The sequence below is a fragment of the Ursus americanus genome, chromosome 36, assembly GCF_024610735.1.
Source record: "Ursus americanus isolate L20-20 chromosome 36, mUrsAme1.1.p, whole genome shotgun sequence".
NCBI classification, from domain to species: Eukaryota; Metazoa; Chordata; class Mammalia; order Carnivora; family Ursidae; genus Ursus; species Ursus americanus.
In genome coordinates this window covers 12,043,629-12,060,742 of record NC_142162.1, presented here as the reverse complement: position 1 = coordinate 12,060,742, position 17,114 = coordinate 12,043,629, and the positions used below count along the sequence as shown (strand labels likewise).

At 36.7% G+C, this 17,114-nt stretch overlaps 1 protein-coding gene across 7 annotated transcripts in view; it reads right to left on the bottom strand.

Moving 5' to 3' along the window:
- Window positions 1-17,114, bottom strand: part of TCF12 (transcription factor 12) — a 352,252-nt gene that overhangs the window by 109,196 nt on the left and 225,942 nt on the right. For all 7 annotated transcript variants that reach the window (XM_045788738.2, XM_045788541.2, XM_045789061.2 and 4 more), the window contains one exon: window positions 273-337. In XM_045788738.2, coding sequence (XP_045644694.1) covers window positions 273-337 — 65 coding nt within the window. The remainder of the gene's footprint in view (window positions 1-272; window positions 338-17,114) is intronic.

Below are 17,114 nucleotides of genomic sequence, written 5' to 3'. Positions count from 1 at the left end.
GGGATAGGAAGATAATTGTTACTTTGCTTCCAGTTAAAATGGAGGTAAGTTATGAAAATCTTTGATGATAGAGAAAGACAAGCCTGGTGAATTAGGGAAGAGAAACCATTTTAAGCAGAGGGAGAAGAAAATATGTTGGATTACTAAAATCTTACCACATTTAGTCACAAATTAAAGGCACAAATAATGGTGAAATTGGATCAATTTCTACTTTCTCTATCAAAGCCTTTATTTGTTAAAAATGATCTCACTTTTGTATTTATTAAACTTACTTGACAGCCTGGTAATCCGGTGTCTCTGCTGTACAGGGAAAATGAGCCTCTCTCTGACGTTTTTCCTATAAAACAAAAAAAAATAACTATATACAAAAATCCTCATTTATTGACAACTGATTTAACTTCTAGACCATTCACAGTAATTATACTGTGATTTGGAAGTACAGAGAACAAATCAGAAACAAGAAGATAAAATCCAATAAATAAAATTTAAACAACTATCATTCTAGTCAGTTTAACAAATTCTGACTTTCACATATTAGCATGTATTTTATTAAATACTTTCTGTTGTGAAACACTGAAAAAATATTCAAAAGAATGGGAAAGAATAGACATCTATATAGCCAACAGTACAATCTACTCAGCAGGTAGAATAATGTTTTCCCACATTTGCTTCAGACTATTTCTCCTTCTCCTCTTCTCTCTCTCTCAGAAATTAAAAGTGTAGATACAGTTCAATTGTCACCCCAGACCTCATGATAACCATTAGCAAAAGGTTAGTATACATGATTTCCATGTAGATTTTGAAACTTTTAACATATATTTATGTAAACAAAATACATTACTGTTTGTGTTCAATACATTTAAACAGATGGGATTATATAGTATCTACCCCTTTTGAAATGTGCACTTCCATTGCAAAATTATGCTTTGAGATACATGTTGATAAGAGACACCTAGTTCATTCATTTTTACTGCTATAAAATGTCCCATTATACAAATAAAACCACAATGGATCTATTCTCCTACTGAGAAAGAGACTGTTTCTAGTGTTTTTTGTTATCAGGAAGAATGGTGAAACACGTATCCTCGCATGTGTGTTATACATACACGTAAGACTTCCTCTAAGACAGACACAGAAAGTGGAACTGCTGGATTAAAGGATGCACACTTTCAACTTTCTATGTATTGCCTTACTATTCTCTGAAGTCATCCTGTCAATTTATAGTCCCAGAAATGTGTAAGAATTCCTTTTGGGATTATATCTGCAGTTCCAAAGTTGGATGGTTAAACGTAAGAAATGGTATGGGCCAGTTCTAGACGAGAGGAGATGTGCCACAGTGCTGTAACTGACAGCAGTTCTTACTTATCTGCTTTTCAACATATTGTTCAGTAGAGTAAATTTACGAATATTATATAGGTTTTAACTAAACAGTCTCTCACAGACAGACATGTTGCTCAAAAAGATTTCTGTAAACATCAGTTTGATGTTATTATCAAAGATGGAGACACAGATAAACAATGACAATGGCAGAGCTAATTTTCTCCATTCCAAGGTAAAAACAGTAACGATATAATTAAATCTCACCAGTTATCCAAAATACGTAAAATTATTGAGGCTATATGAACTTCCCCATAATTTTCATTATACATTGAGGTATTAGCTTGTGATTATATAAAAATGTACAGTTTAATTTTTAAAACTCCACACACAGATGGGATGCTCAAAATTATTTACTGATACAGTGCGTAAAATTTAAAAAGACTCGGGAGACATAGGCACTAATATTTGATTATTTTCATTGACGTCTACGTGCCACAGTGGCCAACTGATGTAAAATCTTGTTACTCCAAATTTGGCACGTACTGACTTCTTAGATATACAAAATAATCCTTGTAATAACAAAGCTAGCTATTAGAAGATACTGTAATAACTTGGGGTATAATTTCGGAGCCCATTAGGACGTTATAGCACATGTCTTAAAAAGCACTTACTGGCTATTAGTGATGAAGCACATATTTCAGGTGAAGTAATGCCAACACATAAAAATGCAGATTTATGAGAAAAGGTTAATTAATGTGGTCTATTTGCCTCGCAGTCTCACCATAAAGCAGTAGGTTCTACATAAAGAGCTTTAATTTGCAACATATACATATGGAATAAAAAGGAAAAAAAAACTGTAACTCTCACAGGATATATCATTTACAAGTAAGACTGCTTATAAGAGTCAAGATGATCTATGGGGATTTTGGACTCGACTCTTCTACTCTTGGAATCCAACCTCACAAAACCACGAAAAGATTGTACTTTTGCAATTGTGACACACACACACACACACACACACACACACACAATTCCTGTGCCTCATATCAAAATGGATCAGAAATCCTGCTGAACCAAGAGACTGAAGGGAAATGCCAAATCAGAATGACTGGCAGACAAATTACTGAGGGAAAATAAATAACAGCACACATTTATGGTCTGAAGGTATTACTTTATTAATCAAATAAACAAGTTTATGAAATATTAAAAATCATTCTCAGTACATATCTTTTTTTTTTTTTTTAAATAGGAGCCCAGCACGGGTTTGAACTCATGACTCTGAGATCAAGACTTGAGCTGAGACCAAGAGTTGACACTTACCCGACTGAGCCACCCAGGCACCCCTAATGTGTCTTCAATTTTAAGAAAATACCACCTTTAAAAACAAATCATGTCCCATATACTTGGCAGGACAGAACTGAGAGACTATATTAACATTTTAAACAAACACCATGGAGTTAAAAAAAGACTATATTTGTCTTTCATCACAACATACCATCAACTTATTGTTGGTTGAAATACTCAATAGGCCCTTTCTACCTTGCAAATTCCTCTTCCTGAAACATTAAACAAGTAATGAAGACTTAAAGTTAAATAACAAGTTATGGTCCGTTTTATTTTCACTCAAACTGTACCAGAGTAAGAAACTTTTTTTTTCTTTCAATTGTTGAGGCAGAAAAGGGAACAAAGTAAGTGATCAATATTAGCTCTGTTTTTAATAAAGTACAGCTTTCAAATATAATTTTAATTATCTGTGTGGAGGTTACTTGTTATTTGAGAAAACGCAAGTTTTTAAACCTACTTTCCTGTGCCTATTAAAATTCCTAAACTTCTTCCTTTCACAAGGATATTCAAACAGAGAAAACGAAGAAAACTAATTTAACATAAGCTAAAAACATTAGAGTAGAAGTTTCTTCTGAAATGGAAAGTTGATAGCTTGTTTTTAAAATGATACTTAACCTATTCAAATGAGAATTTGAAATGTAAATACATTCTCATTCACCTTTCATTTATTAGGAACTAGTTATTTCTGAGGAACTTAGAAATTTGGTTACTCCTTAAATATAATAATGCATACTCAGTCTGAGATTTAGAAGACATTCATCTTTAATTCTTTCAAAATTACTTTCTATAAGAACTATTTTCATGAATTAAAATGGATCTCTAAGTCTATTTTATCTCATGTGTCTGACACACAACAACTTTGGCTACTGTATTATGGTTTTCTGCTAACTATTATATATGAATGCCAGACATAGATCATTTTAATATATGTCAAATGAACACAGTCGAGTAACTGTTAGTAAATGAACAGGTATCTAACTTCCCTCAAATGGTAAGGGCCCTAGAAACCAGATCAGCTAAAAGAATCAAGATGTTAGCCTAGAGAGGAGAAGATCTGGGAGAAGTGCAGTCTCTATACTTTTCTAATACTTGCAGAACTATCATGCTAAGATGGAATCAAGATTACACTGTCCGGTCCTAGTGAAGAGATTTAGGAACAAAGGATAAAAGCAAAGAGATGCATTCTTTTACCTTGTTATGAGAAAGAACATTCAGAAAACAGAATTTCCAAGAGTAACATAAAACCTGTGCAGAAAATTATGATATTCCTGGTATTCTTATTAGTAAGGAGATTTGTGGAACAATTAGCTCTTTTGTTGTGGATTTATTTATTAATGCAGTGGGAGACTTAACAAACATTTTGGCAACCAAGTTCCTACTAGTAAATCACAGTGAGTTCACGTTTATCGGACAGTTGGGTATTTTACAATGAAATGGCCATTCAAGTATTTTGTCCACTTTTTTACTCTTGGATTGTCATTTACTTGTTGATTTGTTGGAGTTCTTTACATATTTTTCATATAAGACCTTTTATTGTCTCTATGTAAATATTTTCTGTAGGTTGCCTTTTCACTCTTTTTTTTTTTTTTAAGATTTTATTTATTTATTCGACAGGATAGAGACAGCCAGCGAGAGAGGGAACACAAGCAGGGGGAGTGGGAGAGGAAGAAGCAGGCTCATAGCGGAGGAGCCTGATGTGGGGCTCGATCCCATAACGCCGGGATCACGCCCTGAGCCGAAGGCAGACGCTTAACCGCTGTGCCACCCAGGCGCCCCGCCTTTTCACTCTCTTAATGGTCTTTTGATAAACAGAAATTCTTCATTTTAATATTGGCTAATTTGTCCATTTTTTTGTTGTGTGTACTGTTTAAAAAAATCTCTGCCAATTCCATGGTTACAAATCTATTTTTCCATGTTTCCTTCTGAAAGCTTTACTGTTTGCCTTTACATTTACTGAATTTGGTTTTTGGGTAGGTTGAGAGGGGTGTCATGGTACCTGTTTTTAAGAGATACCCAATTGACTTCAGTATTATTTACATCTAAAAAGTATCATCATGGCTGCTTGTGAGGAATAAACTATAGGAGAACAAGTGCAAAAACAAGTAGACCAATTAGAAGACTACTAGACTACTGAAATAATCCAAATGAATTAGAACACCACTAAAATAATCCAGATGAAAGCTAATGGTGGCTTTAAAATTCTTCCAACTCACTGAGGTAGGTACTATTAAGTCCCCATTTCAATAACAAGGAGAAATAATTTGCCCAAGGTCACAGAATTAATAAGTAGCCAAAAGAATCAGAATGCAGGGCTATCTGATCCCAAATTCTTAACAGCATACTATACTGCACTATTTTCCAGTGGAGGTTTCGGACATAGTTCCCATATTCAGATCACTGGTGGAACCCAAATACGGTATAGGAATTTTTCTCTACTTAGCCCTCCAAGCAGCCTCTACCAATCAAATGATATGACACTATCTATTCCTGCTAAAGAGAGAGATGGATGACAAATTATCCCAAAAATGATTGGCAGCAAAACCCAACTATTCCAAAGACTGGTTCTAGTTATAGAACATGGTCAGTTATGCTGGTTTTACTCACAAGTAACTGTTATTCTTTTCAGTTCTCGAAAAGGGCACATGTTGATGTATTTCTTACTTCAAGTGACTTTTAGAAAAGTATCTATTCTGATCTTGTTTTTCTGGGTCTCAGTTTCCTAATCTATAAAATGAACAAGCTGGACAAGATCAGAGGGGGCACAACAGCATCCTGAGAGGCTTGGGCCAATGCAGGGATTTGTTTTTGTGTATATCTTTAAAACAATTTAACATATTTAATTGCTGAGCCATGAAAATGTACCTTGCAAAACTCCTACTTCAGGGAATATAAGTGACCGAGGCCTCCAGCTGTTATGCTCTGAAATGATTGCCTCTGCACTGAGGCCCACTCGCATCCAACACGCTTGGATAGAGTACTTCGGGGAAACTAAAGCACACTTCTTCCCAAGACACATGGCATTCCTATGTTGACCAACTTTGGCTTGAGGACTCCCAGGCTGCTTTGTTAAGCCTCCTTATAGTGCACAGCAGTCTAGAACTCTTCCACTCTCCTTCACTCTCAAAGTCTTGAGACTGCTGTGGGGAAGGTGACAGGAATGAGCATTTGCTGACTAGCTATTATGTGTAAGGCACTGTGAGAGATGCTTTACTTACATTGCTGGTACCACTGCCACTTGTATTCTTCTTCCTACTAGAAATCCTGTTAATACCAAGGAATGATTGAAGGAAGCTGATAACAGGTGCAAGATATGACAGTAAAACTGCATGATCTCCTGTAGATCTCAAGCTACTGGCTGTAGAAACATGCCCCATAATACTCTCCTGGCTGTATGTGCTCTTTTCCACCAACTCAAAATAATGTTTTCATTAGGAAATGGACAGACTCAAAGACATTATGGAGGATTCAGATGGCTCAGTATTTATTTCTGCAGTGGTCTAGTGAATACCTGAAAATATACAACTAACTCAAGTTTAGTAATTTTAATGAATAGGTACTACTCAAGAAATAATCATTGACTTCATGAGTAACAGCACAAATTAGAACAAATGGTTTCCCTATTTGTCTGAAAGCCAGTATTGTTTCAATGTTCATTTTTGTAAGGCATACAGAACTGCATTCATAAATTAAAATTCATCTTCTATTACATAAAAAATCCCACGTGTTATATTTTAAGTGAAGCATTAGACTGGTTTTTCTTAAAGACTTAACCTAGAAAAAGAATCCTTAGATGTTTCAAAAAAGTTACCTAGATCAACATTACTATGTTTCAAACTGACATATTCTAATACATACGAATCATGAGAACTTTTCCAGATTTAGTTTTCAGAGGAACAATATGAAATCCCTCCATAGGCCAATCTAAACATTTGGGCACAAACCTAAATAAGATCACAGTTTTATAAGCAGACGGTCTTCCTCCCCCTTAGGTATCTTTGAAAAATCATTATTTACCTAATGTCTTTGCTCATGGAGAATCTTTTCCTCTTTCTTATGTGGATGAATACCACAAGTTTCATACAATTTCAATCACACTAACTACTTGGAGAACATGAAAACACACTATCCTACAAAGTGGGGAAATCTGCAGTGCCATTTGGTATGTGGCAGAGCAGAGACCTAGGATTCTGATTACTGGATTCATCTCTTGGCTCTTGCTTCTCTCCACTGAGTGAACTAGGCAAGTTACAAGTCACTTAACATCAATGCCCCCATTCACTCTTTTAGGAAAATCAACTCAGTAGCATGTACCTCACACAGGCCTGCACAGTTTAATTAATGCTTATAAAGTACTTGGAAATTCTTGTCTGAAAGAACCTAGGCCAATACTAACTATTAGTATTACTGACTTCATTTTTGTAGCAATCTGCTCAAACTTACACACAAAAAATCTAGAAAGGATCTTAAACTAACAGATTTTTTTTAAAGGAAAGAAGAGAGAGAGAGGATTTTAACATAAATGCCTGCCTATTTTCTTCACAACAATTTGTATAAGTATTATTGGCTAACGTTTGTGCCAAGCACGCTGCTGGCTACATTGAAGATATTTAAATATCTAGTGCCAACAAGCACAGCTGCTGGACTCTCTATGCCCTCCTCTTGTTCACTCCATGCCAAATTACTCACACAGCTATGAATGATGAGGCAGCAGCACAGGAAAGTGCCGAATGTGCGTGAGATTAGTGATAAACCAGAGGATCCCTATAGAGGTCAGTGATTAGCAAGTTCCCAGTCGTAATCACTTTTCTAACCCTGCCTTTATCTCATCACTTATTCCATCCAAACCCTGCACCAACTTCCTGTCACAGGCATCAGAACGGCAAGCAGCTTCCTAATCAATAATTCCTGCAGAATTGCTCTAAAGTATCTCATTATCCTTGACAAGCGCACACAGTCAGACCTGGGTAACTTGAACAGGCTTTAGAAATGACTTCTTGAGACTATAACCTGAGATGAAGTAGTCCAGGTTGCAAACATTCACCAATCCAGCCAGCTATTTTTCCTCATGCTCTTCACTCCCTCCCTAAAATCAGATTCACACATTAAATATAAACACACAAAGATGAGAAGGTTTACACAAAACAGTTCCTTTGCCGTTCAGCCATCAGAATGCCCAGGATGAACATTAAAATGCAGAATTCAATATGAGGGGGTGTGGTGGGTAGGCAGGTAGAAATTAGTTATGAATGAACAAAGTAGAATAAGATTTTGATCAATTTCAGTCACTTAACAAAACTTTCTGGACCATTTCATGGCTCAATTTTGCTACATATAGAATATATAACAAGGTATTCATTACAGGTAGCTCAAAATCTAAACTCTGCTTTTCTGAGACATTTTAGCTAATAACTGCATTTTCTAAATTGTCCCTGAACACATATTTACATCCATATTGCATTGCTGCTTTTCCTTAGGTTCAGAATTTAAGTGTTTTCTCATTTAATGTCTCCATACTTCCCTAACCACATGTTGTTTAGAACTCAGAAACAAAGACATTTCATTTTTTAGCAAACCAAAAGATTATAGAACTAGGAATTATCTCTTCAACTTTGGCTGCATTTCAGGATAAAATATGGTGAATGCATAGTCTCTAAAAATAATCAACTAACTTTTGTATCTTAATGTTTATCCCACTCTTAAAAAAGGACTTGAAATTACTCAGTTGATGTTTTATAACTTTCTAGGGACTAAAATAAACTGAGTCAATCTTCAACACCTTAATCTTAGTTTATTCCCGTTGCCCAAAATAAAGAAAAAAGAAAATCAGGTAAAAGTCATATCGACAAATAATTTGGCTGGGGGAAGGGGGTGAGCATATTTTCAAATTGTCTCGGTAATCACACACACTTCCTTCTGGCATACTGTTTCCAACAAATCCTTGTATAGATGCTTCACCCAGAAATTTCTTGCATCACACAATGATAAAGAGCACATTAAGCTCATTATTGTTAATTCCTGTGATTTTTCTCGTAACTTTTTTATTTTGGCTGTTTAATTTAAATCATGACCTTACTAGGCAAGGTCAATGTCTGAGTCTGTTTTTGATTGCACTTGGGGACCAGAAGGCAGATGCCACTTGTTCAGGGAACACTGGTCTGGGATTCTAGACTTGTTTTGTTTGCATGCCAGGGACAGATTCTACTCTAAGCCTCTATCTATGGCAGACAGCCACATAGAGGCAGAGACAGTGTAAGAAAACTGTGCTCCAAAAGAGTGGATAATAAATGATTGTTAATTAGCTAGTTTCCCTTGACAGTAAGAACTGGAATAGAAAGAAAGGAACTAATCAATGGAACTGCTACCATTCACCAACTATCAGGATAGAAACAAGGCAGTGAAAGGGAACGAGCATGGGAATGAACTGTCAGAATGGTCTATTTCTGTCTTTGCTATGAAGTAGCTATGCGAAACAGGTAAGTTGTTAAACCTCCCCAGGCCTCAGTTTCTTCACCTGGAGAATGGGATGGGGTAGAGCAAATTTGGATTGGGTGGTCTCTTTCTGTCTTAATAGCCCATGAAACTGACATCCCCATCTATTTTTGCTATTAATTAAGCACCCCGCTTCTGACAGAATGTAAATCTGGGCACCACCAATAGTAAGAGGAAGAACACAAACAGCTAAAAAATATAAAGACTTTTGCAGAATGGCTAAAATCAACAACACAAAAACAACAGGTGTTGGCAAGGATATGGAGAAAGGGGAACCTTGCACTGTTGGTGGGAATGCAAACTGGTGCAGTCACTCTGGAAAATAGTATGGAGGTTCCTCAAAAAGTTAAAAATAGAGCTATTCTATAATCCAGAATTGAATTACTAGGTATTTACCCAAAAGAACACAAAAATACTAATTCAAAGGGATACATGTACCCCAATGTTTATAACAGCAGTATCTACAATTGCCAAATTATGGAAATGGCCCAGATGTCCACTAACTAATGAATGGATAAAGATATGGTATATATGGTACAATGTAATATTACTCAGCCATCAAAAAGAAATGAAAATCTCACCATTTTCCAACAATGTGGATGGAGCTAGAGTTTACTATGCTAAGTGAAATAAGTTAGAGAAAGACAAATACCATATGATTTCACTCACATGCGGCATTTAAGAAATAAACCAAATGATCAAAGGGGGAAAAAAAAGAGAGGCAAACCAAGACAGACTCTTAACTATAGAGAACAAACTGATGGTTACCAGAAGGGAGTTGGGTGGGGAAATGGGTTAAACAGGTGATGAGGTTAAAGAACTGCACTTATTGTGATGGGCACCAGGTGATGTATGCAAGTTCTGAATCACTATACTGTACATCAGAAACTAACATTACACTGTATGTCAACTAACTGCATGTTAACTAACTAAAATAAACTTTAATATATATAGGAACTTTTGGAATAATGATGTACAGTTATAAAAATGAAGTGTATAAGCATTTCATCATACATTTGTTTAATACATTTGGGGATATTTAATATGGTATGTTGAATAGGGCAAATTAAAGTCAGTATACTTAGTAACCAGGACTTCATTCTATTCATATTAAGAAATACTCTAAATGATAATAAAATTTCTCACTGGGGCTCAACACCCTCCACCTATATAATGCAGAAAGCTAAGTATACTTTGTACACCACAGAAAATATACAGATATACAGCAACTGAAAGGAGACTATTCTATTTTGTTGAAACAGATGGAGAATGTCCAAAAGAAAGTCTTAAATCCCCACTGTCTTCTAAGATTTAAATAAGATTCTTGCTACATAATAGGTACTCTGGGGGTAAAATATGAGACATTCAGTTTTCATTGTGTGGCCTCCAGTACTGCATGCAATTTACTGCCATCCTACCTTTGCAATTTGAAAAACAGGTAAAGGCTAGCCTTGGTGCTCAATGGGTTATAATCCAAAATTCATTTGTGAGTCAGTCGTAACTCAAAATAATTTTTTTACATATCAACTCATTATATATGGCTATACAAATCAATTTAAATCACAGTATATCTGTGTAAAATATTTGTGGAAGGGAGGAATGAAGAAACTAAAGAATAAGAGGAACAGAAAAATATCTGTAATAATAAAATTAGGGAGGAGGCATGGGGAAGTGTTTATGAGCAGAGAATCTGGATGTAGACAAACTGGGTTTAAATCCTCACTCTGCTTCTTACTAAGATTATTACCTGACCTCACTGTCCCTTAGTTACCTCAACTGTGGAATGGGATGGTAAGTTTCATCTCACTCGTTTTTTGTGAGGATAAAATGTACTGACATATAAAATGCTTAGAAAAAATGAAAAACACAAAGCCTAATTAGATATTAGTTATTACTTATTAGATATTGGTTATTACTTTTAAATGAAATATATATATATGTATATATATATTTAAAGCTTTTAATTTATTTATTTGAGAGAGAGAATGAGGAGGGAGCAGGGGCAGAGGGAGGGAGAAGCAGACTCCCAGCTGAGCAGGGAGCCCGATATAGGGCTCTATCCCAGGACCCAGAGATCATGACCTGAGCCAAAGGTAGATGCTTAACTGACTGAGCCACCCAGGTGCCCCTTAAATGAAATATATTGACCAGAAAATCCATATATATGTATCTCAAATATCAGTGTTTGGTGAAAAAGGCTTAAATAGAGGAAAAAAGAAAGTAGATTCCAGAGAAATAATTTAAAGAAACTTTTGGATACTCGCAAAGGTTTTAGAATTCTTTACGCTTTTCATTTCATTGAATTTCATTAAAGGTCGAGCGCCTCACTCTTCCCTTAGCATTAATGAGTGGGTCTATCTCTAGCACTACTTGTACAACTTAGCCACAAACAAGTTTCTGTTCACAATTCAAATGTTTGTAATTCAAATAAAGAGAAAGAAAGATTTACCAAAGAAAGCATGCATGACCTGGAAAAGGTAGGTAAGGGATCTGAAGAAAAATGAAGGTACAGAAGACAATCTAAAATGAATTTTAACAGAATTACAGATTCTGTAATAGAGAGGGAACAGAATAGATGGGCTTGGGTGAATCCTTAACCTGCTTGTTCCTTTTTTCCCCACAGGCTACTTTGGGTCTGATGGTTCTAAGCCACTGGGTTCAATATAGCTTGGTTGTTGTCTAAAGCTCATGGGGGGAAGTAGGAGCAGACCATCTTTATTAGATAAAAAGGAGCTGTTATACAGTGTTGGCAGCGTATAAATAGATGTTGTGATGTTCACTATTTAAATGTTTTCATCTATGGGGGTGCCTGGCAGGCTTAGTCAGTGGAGTGCATGACTCTTGATCTCAGGGTTGTGAGCTTGAGCCCCACATTGTGTGTAGAGAGTACTTTAAAATCTTTTTTTAAAAAAGATTTTTATTTATTTATTTGAGAGAGAGAGAGAGACAGAAAGCACAAGCATTAGCTGGGGGGTAGGGAGGGAGAAGCAGACTCTTGTTGAACAGAGAGCTTGATGTCAGGTCCCCGGGATCATGACCTGAGCCAAAGGCAGATGCTTAACTGACTGAGCCACCCAGGCTCCCCTAAAAATAATATCTTCAAAAAAATTAAAAAAAATAATGTTTTCATCTGGGGAAGAATCTGTAAGTACACCACCACTGGAAAATAGAGAATAAAGGTAACAAGCTATTTTTTTCAGTCTCTTGTTACTCTGTGTGCTTCATTTTGACTATTTACATTTAATGCACTTATTGATATGGTTGGATCTACCATCTGTGAGATGTTTTCTATTTGTCTCATCTGTTCTTTATTCCTTTTTCAGGCTACTTTTGGATTGAGTATTCCATTTAGTCTCTCCTACTGACTTCTATTTATTAGTGTTTGCCCTCAATTTACAAAATTTATCTTTAATTAACAGGATCTACCTTTAAGTAACTATGTAATAGCGTAGGAATCTTTCAACAGTATACTTCAAATATCCTCCCTCCATCCTTTGCGTTAATGTTGTCACACATTTTACTTTTATATATTTATGTACCCCACGTATGGTGTTACTATTTTTTCTTATAAATTTAATTATTTTATAGTGTGATTAAAAATGAGGAAACATGTGGCACCTGGGTGGCTCAGTTGGTTAAGCGTCTGCCTTCGGCTTAGGCCATGATCTCAGGGTCCTGGAATGGAGCCCACTTGGGGCTTCCTGCTCAGCAGGGAGTATGCTTCTCCTTCTCCCTCTGCCCCCACCCCCGCTTGTGCTCTCTCTCCTGCGTGTTCTCTCTCAAAAAAATGAAAATCTTAAAAAAAAAGATGATGTGTCTTTTATACTTTCATTTTTACATATCTGAAGCTCTCATTTCTTTTTATAGATGAGCAGTTGGCATCGCATACTATGACCCATGAACCAAAGCTGGTCTGTTTCCTGTTTTTGTAAATAAAGTTTTACTGAAACACAACCACACCCACTTGTTTATATATTGTCTGTGGCTGCTTTGGGGCTATTATGGTGGAGTTGAGTAGTTGTGACAGAGATGATCTGATCTACAAAGCTTCTGAGCCTTTACAGAAACAATCTGCTGAGTACTGCTAGTGTCACATTCCCTCTGCCTAAAGAACTCTATTTAATAGTTACTATACCTCAAGTCTGCTGGGGATGTTCTCTCAGCTTTCTGTGTATCTGAAAAAGTCTTTACTTTGCCCGCATTAAAACAAAAACCCCATTTTCAATGAATATGAAATTCTGGGTTGACAGTTTGTTGTTGTTGTTGTTGTTTTTAAGTAATCTTTACGCCCAACACGGAGCTTGAACTCATGGCACCCAAGATGAAGAGTCATATGTTCTTCTGACTGAGCCAGCCAGGTGTCTCTTTGCTTGCAAACTTTTTATTTTATTTTTTTAAGATTTTATTTAATTATTTCAGAGAAAGAGAGAGAGTGAGAGCGCATGCATGAGCGGGGGCAGAGGAGGGCCCAGGGAGAGGGAGAAGCAGACTCCCTGATGAGCAGGGATTCTGACTCAGGGATCAATTCCAGGACCCCGGGATCATGACCTGAGCCAAAGGCAGATACTTAACTGACTGAGCCACCCAGGTGTCCCCTGCAAAGTTTTTAAGGAGATATCTATTTTATTTTTATTGCTATCTGTATGTAAGATTTTCTCTTTATTGTTGGTTTTCAGCACTTTGAAAATATATGTCATGTATGTATATTTTATTATTAAAATCTTGGATCTATTAATTTTTCTCTTTCCCTCTACATCTGAGACTTTAAGCACACATATATTAGACTGTATGACATTGTCCCATAACTCTGTCTTTTACCACTATTTGTGTTTCAGTTGGTTTATAGTGACCTACATTCAAATTTACTGATTTCTTCTGCAACTGTGTTGTCTACTGATGATCCCTAAGGAATTCTTTTTTTTTTTTTTAAAGATTTTATTTATTTATTCGACAGAGATAGAGACAGCCAGCGAGAGAGGGAACACAAGCAGGGGGAGTGGGAGAGGAAGAAGCAGGCTCATAGTGGAAGAGCCTGATGTGGGGCTCGATCCCATAACGCCGGGATCACACCCTGAGCCGAAGGCAGATGCTTAACCGCTGTGCCACCCAGGCGCCCCTCTAAGGAATTCTTAATCTCTAATAGGTCTTTTAATTCTAGCATTTCAATTAAACTTATTACTTATATTTATCTGCTAAAAATTCCCCCATCTACTTGTGCATTTTGCCCATCTTTTCCACTGGATCCTTTAATGTGTTCATCAGAGTTACTTTAAAATCCTTGTCTGATAGTTTCAATGTGAGTCACCTTTCAGTCTTGTTCTGTTGATTATTTTGCCTCTTGACCTTTTTTCCCCTCACGTACGTACAAATCTCATAATTTTGATTGAATGGAAGACAACTGTGTGTAGAAGAGAAGAGACTGTTTAGGCCTGGAAATGACCATGCCTCCTCTTGCATGAGGCCTTTGGTGTGGAAAAAATGAGTCAAACTAATCAGGAGTCTAATTGAGTGTCATTGTTGTTGCTATGGTCACAGCTGACCAGAGGCTTCAACTCCCCTTAATGACTGGCTGCTTTTGCCTAGTGCTTAGCATATGGTTGGGGTGCAGTAGGACTTTTATTAGTGTTAGCATTTCACCCTCAGCTTTCAACAGACCCTATAAACTTGTGCCCCAGAGTGGATATCTCCCCATGCCTTTGCCTCTCCCCCAGTGGTAGACTGCTGTCACTTTCCTATCCCTTCTTCCCTATAAGGGTGAAACTCAACTCTACATCTAGATGACTCAACTCTACATCTAGATGGAGTTTTCACCCCTGACTGGCAGGAGACCTGTACTTGTTATCAATGTTAAGATCTTAAGTCTAAGATGAGTTTCCTCTCCTCCCATAATCAATGTGATCTGGCTTGTGTCCTTTGGGCAAGAGGCTCTGCTGCATCTCCTAAAGAAGCTTAGGTCTTTCAGTACCTATGGTCCAGAGATGTTGGCATGCATTACTGGCGTTCCCACAGTGATAGCTCATCAGCAACTGCATGCCGGCAACATCAACAGGAATTCTTTCTAGTCTCCTGCTCTACCCCCAAATCCTGTTGAATACCCAGTCCAGGTTTAAGGGGAAAAGTTTGAGGTGAGTGTGGAATCCCTTTTGAACTATTCTTTTGTTAGCTTCCCCTAGCTCTTTCAAACTGATATGTTGCTAATCCACAACTGGCCTTCTGTTTAACTTTAAAATTTTAAGTGATTCTTCTTACCTGCTTGCGTTGTGACTGGTATGACACCTTATTCTCCCATGGTCTGCCATAGGTAATACAGTTCATATGGCTCACTTCTCCTTGGAATTCAGGTCACATGATTGCCTTGCAATTTCAATTCTCTGATGGATTCAAAAAAGAATTTTGTAGCTTTCAGACTTTTTCTTTTTTTCTCATCATTAAGTGTGGAAATGGCATTTTTTGCAGCTTTCCACACTCTAAGTAGAAGCTAGATGTCCTGTGATCTTCATTTGGGATAGTTTGTTTCCATGTCTGCAAATTCACTCATCTTTTCTTCTATGGTGAATAATCTTCTGTTAATCCCATCCAGTGTATTTTTCATTTCAGGTATTGTATTTTTCATCTCTAGTAATTCCAATTTCCATATTCATGTTTTCCTCTACATTTCTGAGCTATGGAGTATATTTATAATGACCATTTTAATACCCTTGTTGGCTAATTCCATCGTCTCTGTAATTTCCTGCTCTATTGTTTCTACTCTCGGTTACAGAATATAGTTTCCTGCTTCTTTTCATGTTTAATAATTTGACATGAAGTTCACATTTTTGGGGTACTAGATTTTGTTGCATTCCTTTAAAGAATGTTGGACTTTGTTCTGGTAAGCAGTTAAGTTACTTGGAATCAAGTCTGATCCTCTTCCAGGGTTGTCTTTAAGCTTTGTTAAGGCAGGTCCAGAACAGCTTTCAGCCCAGAGCTAAAGTAGCCTCACCAACACAATACCCTTCTGAGGACCCTACACAATGCCATTTATTATGAGATCTTTTCCACTTTGGCTGGAAAAAGAACTATTCCTAGCTTTGTGTGAGTTTCAGGAATTGTTCAGCGTTTTCCTTTCAAGTGATTCCCCATCTCAAATTAAGTTTTCTCTCAAGCATATACAGATCAGTATTTAGCCAAGGACTTGAAGTGAACTCCTCTACAGATCTTGAGCTCTTTCTCTACATTCCCTCCTTTTTGTCTTGCAAAAAGACAAAAAAAAGCTGACCCCACCATGGCTTCTCTGAATTCTGTTCTTTATCTCCTCAACCCAGTAACACTATTGGATTCTGTTGATTTCCATTCCCCATTGCTCTGGCCCAGCAGCAAGCTGGAGAATTGTGGGATTCACCTCGTTTATTTTCCTTCTTTTATGCACCACCTATTGTCCAATACCTGAGAACTAATGGTTTAATCAGGACTGCTATGAAAATTCCTCAACTTTTCACACCTTTGGAAATTCTTCCACCAGCTCTGCCCCACAAAGAAGGAAAGAAAAAAGTGTTCTTCTAAGTCTTTCTCTAGCAAACCCATCTTTATAGATCAAAAAGCTAGAACACAGCAAAACTTGACTCCAATAAATAAACAGATTTTCCTACTATTAAACTGCTGGGAAGAATGCATATGGTAGAAGATAAGTAACAAAACAGATTCCAAATTTGTTATTCTCTTTACATATTGGAGTCTCCTACATTAAATATATCGTGCTCAGCTAAACTTTACCATAACAGACACTGGGTCAGACAGAATCTTGGAAAAGCTAAAAACTTTGTTAAACATTTTTGTTTTCATGACATTGTAAGGAGGTTTCTTATTTGTAACCTCTGATGTTTTATTTCTAAAATACTGTGAATTCCACTAAGTTTGTGGACATATTCAAATCTGGAACAAGCCGCTCTAGGAATATGATCTCCTACACTAACTACACACACTGT